Source organism: Gekko japonicus, unplaced genomic scaffold (genome assembly GCF_001447785.1).
Source record: "Gekko japonicus isolate JY-2015 unplaced genomic scaffold, Gekko_japonicus_V1.1 scaffold1828, whole genome shotgun sequence".
Taxonomy (NCBI): Eukaryota; Metazoa; Chordata; class Lepidosauria; order Squamata; family Gekkonidae; genus Gekko; species Gekko japonicus.
Genome location: NW_015176028.1, coordinates 168,502 through 183,894, shown reverse-complemented (window position 1 = coordinate 183,894; position 15,393 = coordinate 168,502). Strand labels below are relative to the sequence as shown.

The window sequence follows — 15,393 nt, the reverse complement described above, 5'->3', positions numbered from 1 at the left end:
ACTGCATTCACAAACATCAAAGAAATACTGACTTTACTGACCAATTTTTTTTTAAAAAAACTGACAAATTACTGACCAAGATGAAAAAACTGACTTTTACTGATTTTACTGACCATGTTCCACCCCTGCAAACACTAGGATGAGCCAGGCCATCTCGCACCTGGCGTCTAGTGGTGAGAGAAAACAAATCGGGCTTCCTAGAGAAGAGCTGCTAACAAGCATGGGAGAGAAGACTATTCTCTTGGGAGCAGCCTGGCAGCCGTCCCCACACAGAATGCAAGGTGACTTAAGAAGAAGAGACTGGATTTATACCCCGCCCTTCACTACCCAAAGGTATCTCAGAGCGGCTTACAAACTCCTTCCCCTTCCCCTCCCCGCAACAGACACCCTGTGAGGTGGGCGGGGCTGAGAGAACTCTGAGACAAACTGCTCTTTTTCAAGGACAGCTGTGCCAGAGCTTGTGACTGACCCAAGGTCACATCAGCAGGTGCAAGTGGAGGAGTTGGGAATCAAACCCGGTTCTCCCAGATTAGAGTCCACGCACGTAACCACTACAACCAAACTTGACTTAAGGTCAAGCACCAACCTGTAACAAATATGGAGTTACTGAGGCTACATAGAGCCTAGGAGAAAACAGAGAATGCTTCTATTTACCCTGGCAAATTGCAGCATTTGCCTGAAACTGTTTGGTGTACACGGAATCATAATGGCCATTACTGGAACAACACAGCAGAATCTGAAAGGCAAAAAATCCTGAGTTAAAAATCTTGAAATCTGTTCAAGTATCTCTCCCTTATTATAAAAGAGTTTTGGGTGCCAGAATTCTAAAATTGGCCCCTTTAGTGTTAGGCCGAAAAAACTGCCACTCGGAAGACACTGGCTGGGTTCATTGGCTGCTTTGTGCAGTCCCGGCCAGCGTTGAAATCAACAGAATGTTTCTGTGACCAGGAGCAACCTTCGGAAGCTAACAGCTTCATGGTCAATGGGACGGCAGGTCCCATTTTCAAGACGGTTTCAAGTTTTCCAAGTCTGTTTCAAGATCCAAAACAACACATATAACATTTTATAAAACAAAACTCTAGTATCACTTATTTGTCATTTCCCGGGAACAACTCAGGAACAACTCTGACCCACGAAGCTCCAAACTGCTTGGGTCCTATACATCTAAGAGTGGATGTTTCCACTGGGGGACTTTTCCCCCCACATGGAAAGCAATCCCCATACCTTAAAAGGCTCAAATGGGCATCTTTGGAGTGGTTTCAGGGGATTGTCTATCACTACTATGGGGAAGGGGGCACAGCTATGCACCCCTGTTAAAATGACGTTATGTAGCTCTCTGCTATGCACAAGTTTCCTCCTTTTTTACCTTTTAAATAACCACCAAAAAAGTCAGGATTTCTCACTCTAACAGTCTCGAGTCACATTGTCGATAGCGACGTTTGTTGGCAACCCTTTGGCTGTACGAATTACCACACACCACAATTACTTCTACAGAATATCGTGGTCAAAGGGAGAACACACTCGCTTGAGACAGGTACGCATGGCCTATTACCCTTAAGAGATTATTTTCATACCTCACCTCCCTTACCTTATCTTCAAAACCGTTGTCTGTAGCATAGGAAGGTGGCTTTCCAGGGTGTCGATAGAGAATGAAGTCTCGACTAGGTAACCAAAGGTAAAGAACAGTTGTGAAAAGACATCCAGCTCATCATTCACACTTTGCAGCTGATCAGTTAGCATGGGGAGGGGGGGACAGCGAAATGACAACCAACTGTCAACAAAGCTGTGCGGAACCTCCAACATGATCCGCTGTAGTCGGGAGCCCAAAGCAAAGCAAACAGCCTCTCTCCCAGCCTAACTTCCTACCTCCCAGGGGGTTTGGTGATGATAAAAAGTGGCAGACACCTTAGGGCACATTGCCAATCCTCCGAGGAAGAAGCGGGAGACCCAACTGTCCGAACAGACACAACAGGGCCATGTCTGTGCTCCTGTTTCCATCCAAATAAACTATTCTAGGAGCAAAGGGATTTGATACGAGAATGGGGAAAGGGCTGGATCTGGAATATGTATCCCTATTTAAGAGTTTCAAAACCTGTTACTTATCTTTATTTTTCATCTGTAATGTTATGAAAGATTTGTTCATGTTCTATCACTGTTTTTTATTTACTTTTATTATTATAAAGTTAAAAATTAAAAATAAAATACATTTTAAAAATGAGAATGCTTTAAAGCTGGGTTCATCCAGTGACCTCAGATCAGAATGGCCATCTGGGAACCAACTGCTTCTTGCTGAGATCTGTTGAGGCACTGAGTTTTATACCGATGTTGTTTTGAGATAGATTTTTAGATCTATTTGAATTGTTGATTTGTTATATTGTTATAATGTGAGTTTTATGACAAAACCTGCCCCAAGCCTGCTTGCGGGGAAGGCAGGATACAAATCAAACCAAATAAATAAATCGGTCAGCTCCCAAAAATCTAAAATTATCATTCTCAGGCCCTAAAATATACCTTGTTGTCTGCAGTACTGACACAATATTCTGTTCTGCTTTCACACAGTAACGAGTGCTAACAGCTGAATCAGAAAAGTCCACTGCAATGCAATGTTTCAAATTGCATTTCAAGGATCACCCGCAGCAAGCGAAACCCACCCCCAAAATGACACAGAACAGTTCACAAGCTTTTAGCATTTGAGTACAGCAAAATAGTGCTTCTATTTTTTTTTTAGGAACGTCTTTTTACAGACCAAAAAAAATAGCTTACCATCATACAAGGGTTGTTTTCCAACCATGTTTGTGTAGCATTTCTAAGGATTAAACTCCATGCAAAGCTCAGTAGGGGGCTTCCCTCCAACCTTACTGTCTTTTTTTCAAATGCAGTTCCAGTTTTAACCCTTTCCTCTTCAGCAGTTATTCTGCTAAAATGTGTGCCACTCACAATCGCTAGTCTGCCCCCCCCCAAAAAAAGCAGCTATAGCAGTGGTTCCCAAAGTGGGTGGTACATGTTTCCTGTGATGTAAACTTGTGGGGCGTGGCTGTAAATTGAGGGTGTGGCCCTGAAATGCCCCACTGTAGCTACCGGTCTGGGGGTACCATCTAGGGTTGCCAAGTCGGACTTACCTTGCCGGCGGGGGACTCCTGGGTCGATGTGTGTGCACGTGCGTGAAGCGCGCGCCGCATGCACGTCACAGGGAAGTGACGTTATGACGCCGGGCACGCTGGGGGCGGGGCCTCGACCATACAAGGGAAAACCATAGAGTTTTCCCTTGTATGGCCGTGGCCCTGTGCCCGGCGTCATAACGTCACTTCCCTGTGATGCGCACGCTGGGGCGGGGTTCCCCCCGGGGCCCGATTCCCCGGCGTCGGGGAATGGGCCTCTGGGGCGGGGGGGTTTCCGTCCCCCGGGGGAACTTAGCGGCCCTAGTACCATCACCTGGGGGGGATTACCTAGAGAATTGAAAAGAGGCATGGGAACTGATGGAGGTGGGCCCCTTCAACCATGTTGTTCACTGTACAATTGACCAAGCTAGAGCCTAGATGCTGGCAAATGGCACTCCAAGTTTCTGCCTCTGCATAATGCTGCAATCTGATGGAAACTATCTGTATTTTTACTAAACAAATGGTGGCCTGTGAGACTTGGGGGGGGTCCATTTCCCCCTCCCCACTCTCTCACATAGCTCAGCGTGGCCCCTGGGCTCTCTGGCAGCTGCTGCTGGGCTCAGCATGGAGCCCTGGGCTGTCCAACAGCCGCTGGGCGATGACCCTGCCTCCCCTGCGAGGAGACTACCAGCAGAGCCCTGCCGCCTGAGGGCTGCTTCTTCATGGCTGTGGTGGGAAGCAGGTGCGCACCCAGGTGAGCATTGACAGCCTCCGCCTACCCCCGAGGAGAGCTGCTGGCAAGGCACCAATGGCCGCTGAAGATCACCCGGCCCCTGCAAAGGAGCTGCCCACAAAACTCACAGGGGGAAATCACCTCCCCCATTGCTCTCCTTCAACCACGCACCTCAGGGCCCAGCTGCAGTGGTTTCTGGGAGCCGTTCTGAGCCCTGAGTGGTTGCTGCTGCCACCACTGCAGCCAGGTCCTAAGCAGCTCCTGGCGTGAGTTACCACTGCACCTGGACCCCAAGTGGCTCCTGGCATGTATTGCTGCTGCAGCTGTGCCCAGATCAGCTCCCAGTGTGCACCCACCACTGCGGCTGCCCCAGAGCAGCTCCCGGTGTCAGCTGCCGCAGAAGAAGTAAGCGCATTGTCTGCATATGCAGAAAGACCTGCTTAGCCTCCACGTATCCCTGATCCACAGATTTAGCTATCTGCAGATAATGGCTACATGTGGCTAATGGTATATAGATCCACCACCAGAGGTCTAGCCAGACCAGCTAACTGTGTTCTGAGAAACTGTCATCACCGTGTGTATTTTTGTCTCTGTCATTTCCCCAAGTTTTTACTGCTAAGCCCTTAATATAGGGTTACCAGATGTCCTCTTTTTAGAGGACATGCCCTCTTTTTTTGGAGGTCCGTCCTCTTCTGGACTCTTAAAAAAAAAACACTGATGAAAACATCCTCCTTTAGGGTTGAGAGGCTGAGCCTATTCTGCCCTACAGTCGGCCAGTGAAGGAAAGCTTCTGCTTAAAGAGTAGGGGTATCTAACATGAGATTTGTCATCGTGATCAGTTGTGTGAAGTAGTCAGTCAGGAAACGTGTCCTCTTTTTTGCTTTTCAAAAAATGGTAACCCTACATAATAGCACTGAATGTGGTATTTATTTTCCTGTGTTCCTGGTTACTGAACCTGTTGATTATGAAGAGCACTTTTTACCTATATAAGTGTTGTTTTTGTCGCAGGCCACCCAGTATTATTATTTCTAGGTTATATAAGTGTGGCCCTGTGTATTTTGGACCTCTGTTGGAGTCTGAGGGGGAAAGGTATTTTGTCCCTCAGAAGAAGCCAAAGGAGAGGGCTGAGGGAAGAAACAAGAGTTCTGAGGGGAAAGAGGGAATTCTGAGGAGAAAAAGGGAGACAGAAGCCATCTGGGCCCCAGAGCAGAGCAAGAGTGACATGGGACTAAGGTTCCCAACTCCAGGCTGGGAAATACCTGAAGATTCGGGGGTGAAGCTCAGGAATGAACCTCAGTGGGGTACAATGTCACAGAGTCCACCTTCCAAAGCAGCCATTCTCTTGGCAGTATTATTTCTAAAAATATGGTAGAGAACAAATTAGGTCATCAAATTAACTGGTTTCAGAACTCTCAAATCCAAAATTTCATAATGCAGTTTTAAAAAGATGGTCATCTTCTTTGGCCATTAATAAGGTTTGAAGAAATTCTCAGAAACACAGAGGAAGAAACCAAAGGTTTACTGTCTAAAATTTATAAGAACCTCCAAGATACAAGATACTTATACTAAGGTTTCAGAGAAAGAATTAAAATAGACTTTAACTCCTGAAGAATGGCAGAAAATATGGAACTCTCCTTCTACCAAATCATCTATAGTTCCTTTAAAGCGTCAGTTTTATAAGACAATCTCTAATTGGTATCTCTGCCCAACCAAACGTAATAAAATTGGATCCTCTTATAGTTCACTTTGATGGAAAGGGTGTAATCACTGAGGATCCCCCTTATGTCTATGGTAGTCTTGTCCAATGATCCAGTCCTTTTGAGGCACAGTTGAAATGGTAGACATTTCTCTCACTATGCCTCCAGACCTTTTTCTTTTTGATTTATGTCTGAATTATTCAATGGAAAGAGTCAATGTTCCTTGGTCTCAATATGGATTGCAGCCAATAGGAAAAATCCTAACAGGCCTTCCATAAATACCTGGTTTGATAAACTTTGGGATGCTTATATCATGGGGAAAACAGTAAACAATTCTTTTTTTTGTTGGTTCCCAGTTGTCTTTTTCACCCTGCGATTATGATGAAATCTGGAAGCCAGTTATTGGGTTTCTGAGACCGAGTGATGTAGAAATGATTATAGAATCTGGTTAAAATTGCAAGGTTATTGTAAACACGTGTCAATATGAGCTATGTGGGTGTATGAAAACTGAACGAAAATTTAGGTTGAGCCTAGGTTTTCTGGGAGTATCTACCAGTCAATGTTATAATAGCTTTACTTTTGGATTGCTTTTTTTGTGAACTTAATTTAAAAAAAAAAAACAACAACACCCAAAGCAGCCATTATTTTCAGGGGAACTGATCTATGTTGCCTGTTAAAATTCCAGGTGAGCTCCAGGCCCCACATGGAGGTTGGCATCTCTGAGGAGCTGCCTCAAGAGAGCTGCAGCCTCCACAGATCTTCAGGAACACAAGAAGCCTGAAAAACAGCAGCAGCACCAAATAAAGCCAGCTAAGCTGCAGCAGACAAGATGTGAGAAACCTGCAGAAGACCTCAAAGAGACAGTAAAAGACCTCAATCACCTCTTCCACTTAGTAACATACTTGCATGTGCAACTGACAGAGCACCATCACTGAATGGTTGCTATCATGGGCATGTTGCTTACTTGAGAAAAGAAGTGCCAAATGACTTTACCATTCACTGTGTCATTCATTGCCTATATCTGGTTGCAAAAAAACCTCAGTGATTGCCAGCATAAGTCATTACACACGAATAAAATTAAAGCCCATGCTCTCAGTGACCAACTATTACAAAAGCTCTGTGTTGAGAATGATTATGAACATTTGCTATTTCTTACTGAAATCCATTGGGCATCAAAAGGGAACTGTGTGAGATGCTCCTACGACCTTTTTGACACTGTTGTGAAGTTTTTTTTTTTAAGAAACGAATGCTTTGCTCAGTGATGAAGTCAAAGACATCAGGCATGACATTGCTGATTCATCAGAACTATTTGAAAAGTTCAATAACATGAATTTGCAGTTGCAATGAAATGGGATTAATCTTATTAAGGCCAAATTTGCCATCTCTATGTTTATTTCAAAGTTAACTCCATCCAAACACAATATAGGCTGTCGTGAGCTATACCAATTTTCAAGCCTGTCTGAGCTAGAAGAGAAAGGTGGGATACAAGATGATGATCTGCAAGGTTTTTGTGATTATTTGGATATGTTGCATGAAGATAAATCTTGAGCAGTTTGAGGGTTTTCTTTCTATGGAAATTCCAGATTGGGTGATAAATCCATTTTTAGATGGTGAGGAGGGGTAGGAGAGAAGAACTAATTGAGCAACAAAATTACATTGAGCTAAAGCCAAAGTTTAAGAAATTGTACCGAGAAATTTGGTTACTGATCCAGCACTACGGACCCTGCTTAAGAAGCTCTTTGTTGCATTTCCAACATCATACTTCGTGGAACATATTTTTGGTGTTCTCTCCAAACAAAGAAATTTACTCCAGATTATTAAATGTGGTGATTTAAGATTCCTGCTCAGTGACTTTAAACCAGATGTTGGGAACCTAGTGTCACTTCATCAAGCCCTTCCATTGCATTAAGAATTTACTGAACACACTCTTCCCGGAAAATGGCGTGATGCTGCAGGTGTTTTCAGGACGCTCCCTGATCTCCCCGACCTTTTTTGCTTTCTTTGGAGTTCCTCCCCCGTCTTCGCCAACTGTGTTGGACTCCTCCCAATCTCCTGGAGGGAAAGTGGGTGCAGGAGGCTTGTTCGGTCCCCACCGCAACGGCGGTTAGCGGGGGAGAGGCCGTTTAGCCTCGATGCAGAAGCAAGAAGAGGAGCAGCTTGGATTTCAAGCTGCACAAGCCACGACCTCCCTTTTAACTTTCGAAACAAAAGGAATATGCAATGGGAACAGAAGAGTGAGTACGGACTTCTTTACAAACTGAGTTAAATGCCCATTAATTGGCCCCCCACTGAGTATTTCTAAATACAGGAAGTGCAAGTGGCTAGGAAAGGAATTAATGATTAAAAATTGAGACAGAAGGGGAGAACAGAGATACCTCAATTGGAGAAACGGTACAAATAGAATTTCAAAGTGCAGAATTTGGCTGCCTGACAGTGGAACAATTTAAAAGATATTTGATTGACCAGGTTCGCCAGGCAGCTAAAGAGGCATGCAAAAACATTATAAAGAATCTTCAAAGCGCATGCTTGCAAACCGAAAGTAAAGCTCTTGCAACGTCAGCAACCACAAGAAAGCTATGAAAGCAGACAAGATGATACTCAAGAAAAAGAGGTTCAAGACACGAAAGGGGGGGAAAGAAATGATCCCACACAAAACCAGGACAGTAAGAAACAAGTAGTGAAATCAGAAAGAACAAAAGAGAATGCCCAAAGAAAACCACAGGCAGAGAAAAAGAAGAAATTAGTCAAACGCAGAGGGGGACGCCCTCTCGGGAACAAGAACAGAGAAATTAAAAAACTGCAGCCAGATTTGGCAACTTGGGAGGGACAGAATTTGAAAGTTAAATATGACGAATTCAAAGATTTAAGACATTTGAGACTGACAATTAAAAAGAAGTTGCAACAGGAAATTAATCAACAAGGTATATTGTGTGGGTCAGATAACTTCTGGAAAAGTTCTGTATAAAAGAGTTTTGCATGACAGCTCAATGAGTGTAAACAGGTATTTAGATAAAATTCAGGAAGGATACAAAAGTGAAAAGGATTAGATAAAATATGTTATAACAAAGAAGGAATAGTAATGTAGAATGAATAGAATTTTGAAGGAAACTCTCAAAGGTTAGAATCATAATATTATATTAAATTAAACCTACCTTTTTTTTCTCTTTACAAAAAACAATGTTAATAGGTTAAAAGGCTATGCAAGGAATTTTATGTTTGAAAGTTATGTCATAGTATTACTGATAAGAGTGAAACTACCACTTGTATCTAGCTGACATGTTTGCAGTACCAGGTATATGGAGTTTGTTTTGAAAAATAAGGTTTTTTTTCTTTTAAAGGATTAAGGCAATATGTATACTTAAAGTTGTTTAATTCTCTGTAAAAGTTATCTAAACGGTTTTGCCAGCAGTTAAGCAATGTAGTGCTTGAAATATATGTTGTGTTGCGTAATAAGAAGGGATAATTTATGTGGATTTATGTAGATACCTTGACTGGAATAATATACCAGTATGAGGAAACTTATACCGGGGCTGATGCCCCAGTTGCCTAAGCAAAGGTGAGAAATAACATTTTGAGTTGCTATGGGAAAGTTTGTTTAAATGGAAGAGAATGTTTAAGTATGTTATGAAAGAGATTAGATTAATATCACCGTAAGATGTCACTTCGGGTAAGCGGATATAAGCGTTGCAACAGGTATATATGTTTTTGTTTTTTGTTTTTGTTTTGTGTGTGGTTTTTTCTTTGATTGCTAATATGTTTCTGAAAATTAATAAAGAGAATTAAAAAAAAAAAAAAAGAATTTACTGAACATTGAAGTAGTTACTAAATGTGGCATCTAAGATTCTGGCTAAATAACTAAATAAATAAATATTTATTTATTTGAAAAGCTGCTATCAAGTTCATAAATGTTGTTGAATAAATTAAACTAAAAGGCTTTAATTGGATGTTGAATAAATGTGCAATTAATTGTTACTGTTTTGAATTTTATTGGTATTATTTTCCTCAGTTTGGTGTAGTGGTTAAGTGCGCGGACTCTAATCTGGGAGAAACGGGTTTGATTCCCCACCCCTCCACTTGCCCCTGGCTGGATGACCTTGGGCAAGCCATAACTCTGGCACAGCTGTTCTTGGAAAAGAGCAGTTTCTGCCAGAGCTCTCTCAGCCCCACCTCCCTCACAGGGTGTCTGTTGTGGGGAGGGGAAGGGAAAGGAGTTTGTAAGCCGCTCTGAGACACTTTTGGGTAGTGAAGGGCGGGGTATAAATCCAATCTCTTCTCTTCTTCTCAGTGGGTTGTGCAAACCACTATTCTGAATAACGCATTTTATAGGGTAGGGGGCACTAGGAATGAGTTTATGGAATCAAGGGGGGGTGACCTGAAAAAGGTTGGGAACCACTAAGCTATAGGTAAGGGGAATGATGTTTAGAAGACCCCCCCCCCCAAGAGTGAGCATCACATGAAACTTGACGTCACATTTACACTTTACCTTAGTTTAAAGCAAAGCTAAAACTACTTCAAACAGCCCTTGTAGGTATAAGCATAAAGACACTGCTCTTACGTCCAATGGCCACTAACATATGCAGGAGCTAAAGACATGCTTTATATCTTGTTACACCAAAAGAACCATAATGGTAACTAATCCAAATGATTGGGCAGTCTAGGTAGTCACATGACATACTTGGGCTTCAACAAAAAGCAGAGGCTACCAGAAGGCAACAGGGCCAATTGTCTGAAAACCATGAGCGGGGTGGGGGTATAATTAGAAGTATTGGTAAAAGATAAGGTAGCAGTGTCAGCCTTCTAAAGGCACCTGAATGTTCCTGCAGCAGGCCAGCACGGAATTCTCCTCTTCCACAGAGAAAATAAAAATGCATGGGGAAATGGGAGAATGCCACTCTCTGCAGCTTTGACAGCAAACCAGAATGGCCCAGAGTTGTACACAAAACCTTGGTTGACTACAGAGGAAAGTTGAAAAATCCCCCCCCCCCAAAGTTACAAGAAAGTGTGAGAACTAGATTGGACCTAATACAAAGGTGGCACTAAAATTATCTTCACTGAGACTCTCGCCCTTCAAAAAGTCCAGAGAAATAAACAACAGAGGTGCTTTGACTGGTGACAGAACTGCTTGGAAAGAAGCTACGGAGTCGTCACTGGAGAATTTGATCACCCCATATGCAATGCTCCCTCTAAGCTGTGGAGTCGTGTGAGCAAAAATTCTACTCTGTGAGCTACTGGCATTTAAGTTGTGAGCGAGCAATTTGACTACTGCATCAATTAGTTTGCTCTGGAGCCCTCCTTCCTGAGCTAAGACAAAAATGTGTGAGCCGGAGGCTAAAAAACTGTGAGCTAGCTCACACTAACTCAGCTTAGAGGGAACACTGCCCATATGTACCAGCTCTCCCATCATTCCTGGAAGCAGTGTGGACACCAACCTTTCAGAAGAAACTTTTCAGTACAGTGAGCTGCTACAAACTACGGGTGTGTGCACCAAGAAAACAATTGTTATACTTTGCATATTGGGTTGGGGGAGGGTTATCTGTGACTGCTTATGTTAATGTAGGAAATTACCTGTTTGAGATTCAAATCCATGTGCTTTTTCAGGCTATGGTTCTTTGGAATTGTGACTTTCAATTGAGAATGTACTTGAGAGTCTGGGACAGCTGTTTATAAAGATAATGGCACCAAATTTGCACAAAACATAGTCCTCCCTCTTAATTTAAAGATTTCCCCCCAAGTTTCAAGCAAATCACACAAAGGGGTTCCATTTTATAGACCTCCCCCCAAGTAGGTGTATCTTGGCACAGGTTGAGTTCTCTCCACTGACTCCTATCAGAGGAAAAGCATAAAAAACTCCACCTGTCTGCATTTATTTCATTTTCCTACCCTTAGAGTGACTAACTGGGGGGCGGGGGGGGGGGGGGGGGGGGTTAACCTTTCCTCCAAAACCTCTGCTCTTGCCATCCTTCCTTCCTTGTGGTCTGTGCTTTGTTTTCTTTCATAAACTAAGAAATGAGTGACTTTTTGGGTGAAGGAGGCTAGAAGGGCTGGTTTTCAACCAAATGACCCCAAAATTTGCAAGGGAGCTAGTGCGCTCTGTCCACCAAAGAAACCCTAAATTTTAAGCAAATTGGACCACAGAGTCCACTTCTATGAACCCCTGAACAAGGTGACTCCATTTGTCATACTTGGAGGGGGGGAGGACTCAGCCCCTACAAAGGAGAAAGCAAAGGCGAGCAGCAAGTTCTCTGCAGCTTGTCTCCAGAGGTACTTGGCTAGGAGCATTCTGTGCTGCTTGCTTACAAGAATCCAATTGGAAGGAAGGAAGGCCATTGCCTAGGATATCAGTAAAGTCAAAGAAAAACACGAGCATGTGCTGCACTGCTGATAAGCATCCAAACCTAAGGGGGAAAGATGGACTGTCTGGGGAAAGGGGAAGTTCATAATTCCAAAGAATCCCTGATTTGTAATCTCATTCTGGGAAATCAAAGCATTGTAATAACCTGAAGCAGCAATTTGTGTGTATATCTTCAGTTTGGAAAGTTTGTCATAAACATTCCTACTACACACCATAGTGCACTGTGTGGAGCAAGCAGGCTAGAGGGTTTACATGCGCTGGCAATTATGCCACAATGTGCCAAGCAATGACCCACATGGTAATATTTCACTAATCTGCACAAAGCGATTTTTTTTTCCTCCCATGCTTTCAGTGTTCTGTTTTTTACACTTAGCTGGCTCTCTTCCTCATTTTAATGACTTTTCAAATTACTGACTGGACCACAGATTAGAGTTTTTCTACCACAAATGACACCCCCCATTTTATTGTGCTTAGCTGTAGATTGTGATGTTTTTATCTACTGCTGAGTTGTATTCCAAATGAACTGCAGATGGTTATTATTTTAATGCAATATAGCTGGTTTTATGGGAGGTATTAACTTGATGTAGCAGTTTGCTTCTCCACTGCCTTGAGAGCCTTACTATTAAAAATTGGCACATAACTTAGTTTAATAAATATATCCAGACATTTCTATAACCCAGGTGGGGTTTCATAACAAATCAGAAAGAAATTCATAACAGATCGGACAGAACCTAGATAAAGATTTAACTTAATAAATCCCAACTCAACCCAAGTTGTGCAGCTCGCTAGCCTGTTCTGGTCCATGCTCATTAAAGTCGATTGTTTGGAACTCCCAGTATCTTTCATTTTCACATGTTAAAGCTAAAGTTTGAGATAAATGTTATGCCTATTAAGCACTGCAAGCAGAGAGGACTTTACTGTGTGTGGGCAACTGAAGGGATGAGAGATGTCTAGAGCCATGAAGCTGCCTCGTGTGCCAGACCACTGGGTACATAAATACATCTAGTTCAGTCTGTCTTGACCAGCCCCAGGCAGAGAAGGGTCTCTTTCCCAATACCTGGGATTTTTTTAACTGAAGGGGCCAAGGACTGGAACTGGAACTTTCTGCCTGCAACACAGGCAATCTTTGACTGGGCTTACTTAGAGTATCACTTGAAGTTTCCCCTAAATAATCAAAACAGCTCAAGTCTTGACATTAGAAAGTTGAATACTTACTTATAGATCAGCGAGAAGGCTCTGATTTCTAGAAGTCCAGCACTTTCCTGTTTGTAAAGAAGGGGCGTTAATGGAGTGCTCTGCAATCAGAAGTCTAACAGAGTTCTGCACTAACTTGCACTTTTAATAGAGGTCCCAACAGAATGTGTCAATAGTTTAAGTCAATTCAACAAACTGTCTTGTTAGACAATTTCATCTAATTTAAGGCAACCCAAAACGTTCTCTCAGGTAGTCCTTAGAAGCACCAGTGTTCTTAGTCACTTTACAATCTTCCCCTTTATGAAATATCCTTGTAAACAGCAACTTGACTCGATGGCCCACCTCAGGCTCTGGGGGACTATGGGTGTGAGGCCTTCTAATGGGCCGATACTAAGCATGTCATCTCTTCATGAAAGCATCACACCTCCTCCTGGCCAATGGAGCCCAGTTTGACCCTTTTAAGCCTGATCCATAGAGTCAGGACTACAAGAAGCACAAAAGGAATGGCAGTCTACTCCCGCTGAGAAAGGTGCCTCTTCTGGATGAAATAACAGATTATCCCCACTCTTGGTCAACCTCCCATTCCTGTTGGAACCCCAGAACATGGGTTATGATCAAGGGCAGGCTAAGAGCCTTCACAGGTGTCCCACCACACCAACCCTTGAACCTCACCTCAAGTGACGGAACTTTCAATATTATTTCAAGAGGGCTATAAGGATGTCAGGATCCATGATATGGTACCCCCTCCAATACACTGGCTTGAACAGACCCCGAAATATCACTACAGTAGCAAGAGCAGCCAACTACAACATAAATTTTCAACTGCAGAGGACAAGCCATTCCCTCACTTTGGTTTCTTAAGGACATCTAACTAACCTCTAATGGAGACGGAGCACTGGACTAGCTGGGCCTTTGGTTAAATTTAGCAAATAATATGACACGTTCAAATTTCTCTACAGCTGTAACACTTCAGGACAACTCCAAAGGAGACAAAATATTTTAGACTTACCTTGGGGTCTCCAAGCCGTTCCAGGTATTTTTCAAAGGACCCTTCCACATACTTTAACAAAAAAACAAACAAAAAACATTAGGTTTAACCAGAAGTCCACCTTTACAAAATATGCCAGTTAAAAGGTTTTTGCATTCAATTTGGGTGAAAGATAATTATAAATTTATCCTTTAAAAGTTTACAGTAGAGAAGTATGAAATGTTTATACCGTTGTGCCTTATGAATCCAGCACAGAAGTAGCATTCAGCGTTCCATTTTGCAGTTCCCAGAAAAGCACCAAAAAGAACATTTCTTGTTCATAAAATTATACAAGGGTTTTTTTTTAAAAAAGGATCAGAAAGAAATCTGCTGCTCTCTCTCACAGGGCTAGAATGAGCTCATCCAGTGAAACCGAGTTGTAGTAGATTCAGGATTTGGACAGATAAACTGAAAACCTTCTTCCCACATTGCATAACTCAGCTCAATTCAGCTCAGTTTCTTTTCCCCTCCATTCCCAGAGAAAGAAATCAAAATCTTCAGCCCACGCAGGGCTCAATGTGGGCAAAGAAACTGATACGGAACCCAGACAAAACGGGCATCCTTTTGGTCAGACGGCACTGGCATGAGTAGTGGTACGCAACCTTTTTACAGATGGGGTGGCACTCACATGCCTGAAGAATCAGGTCCACAGCCCAGGAGTACTCTTTAATCAGGCTGTCACTTTGGAGAGACAGGCAGTTAAAGGAATCGGAAGCCCTTTTGACCATCTGAGGTTCTAATTTGCCAACCACAGCCAATTCTGGAGAGGTTGGATCTGACCGTGGTCAGGCATGTTTTAATGACATCCAAATTCAGTTCCTGCCTATTGAACTTCAGAAGAGGGCCGAAACTACAACTGGGTCACAAGCAGAGATGTAAAATTTCCAGAGATTTTGAAGCCATGGAGGGTGGGAAGGTTTTTTGGGGGTTAGGAAATGAGGGGAAATGAAGTTTATGTAATAATTAGTTTTCTATTAAACCCCAACTTATTTTACTGAAATAACACTTTGGGGTCAGGTATATTTGTAATTTTGCTTCATGAACTGAGTATTTGATTGGGGGCAGCTGCAGCCTGCATCAGTGTCCAAGTGAGAGAGCCTTCCCCTAGATTTGCAGCGGGGGACAACAACATTATGGCCATAAGCTTTAGTAAAAACAAGTGGAGACCCGCAAGAAACTTGCGGGATGGTTATCTCATTCATCACACCCTTGCTTCCTCTCCTCACCCCCTACCTCTCTCACACTATTTCTCCCCTCTGCACCCCTTTTCTTACTCTCTATTTCTCCTCCAT

The 15,393-nt window shown here is 42.9% G+C and overlaps 1 protein-coding gene across 1 annotated transcript in view; it reads right to left on the bottom strand.

The window, feature by feature from the left end:
- Positions 1–15,393, bottom strand: part of LOC107123373 (putative bifunctional UDP-N-acetylglucosamine transferase and deubiquitinase ALG13) — a 135,387-nt gene that overhangs the window by 83,189 nt on the left and 36,805 nt on the right. The window contains exons 16-19 of the mRNA XM_015426611.1: positions 14,084–14,134; positions 13,096–13,142; positions 1,589–1,661; positions 655–736 (exon numbers count right to left, since the gene is read on the bottom strand). Coding sequence (XP_015282097.1) covers positions 655–736; positions 1,589–1,661; positions 13,096–13,142; positions 14,084–14,134 — 253 coding nt within the window. The remainder of the gene's footprint in view (positions 1–654; positions 737–1,588; positions 1,662–13,095; positions 13,143–14,083; positions 14,135–15,393) is intronic.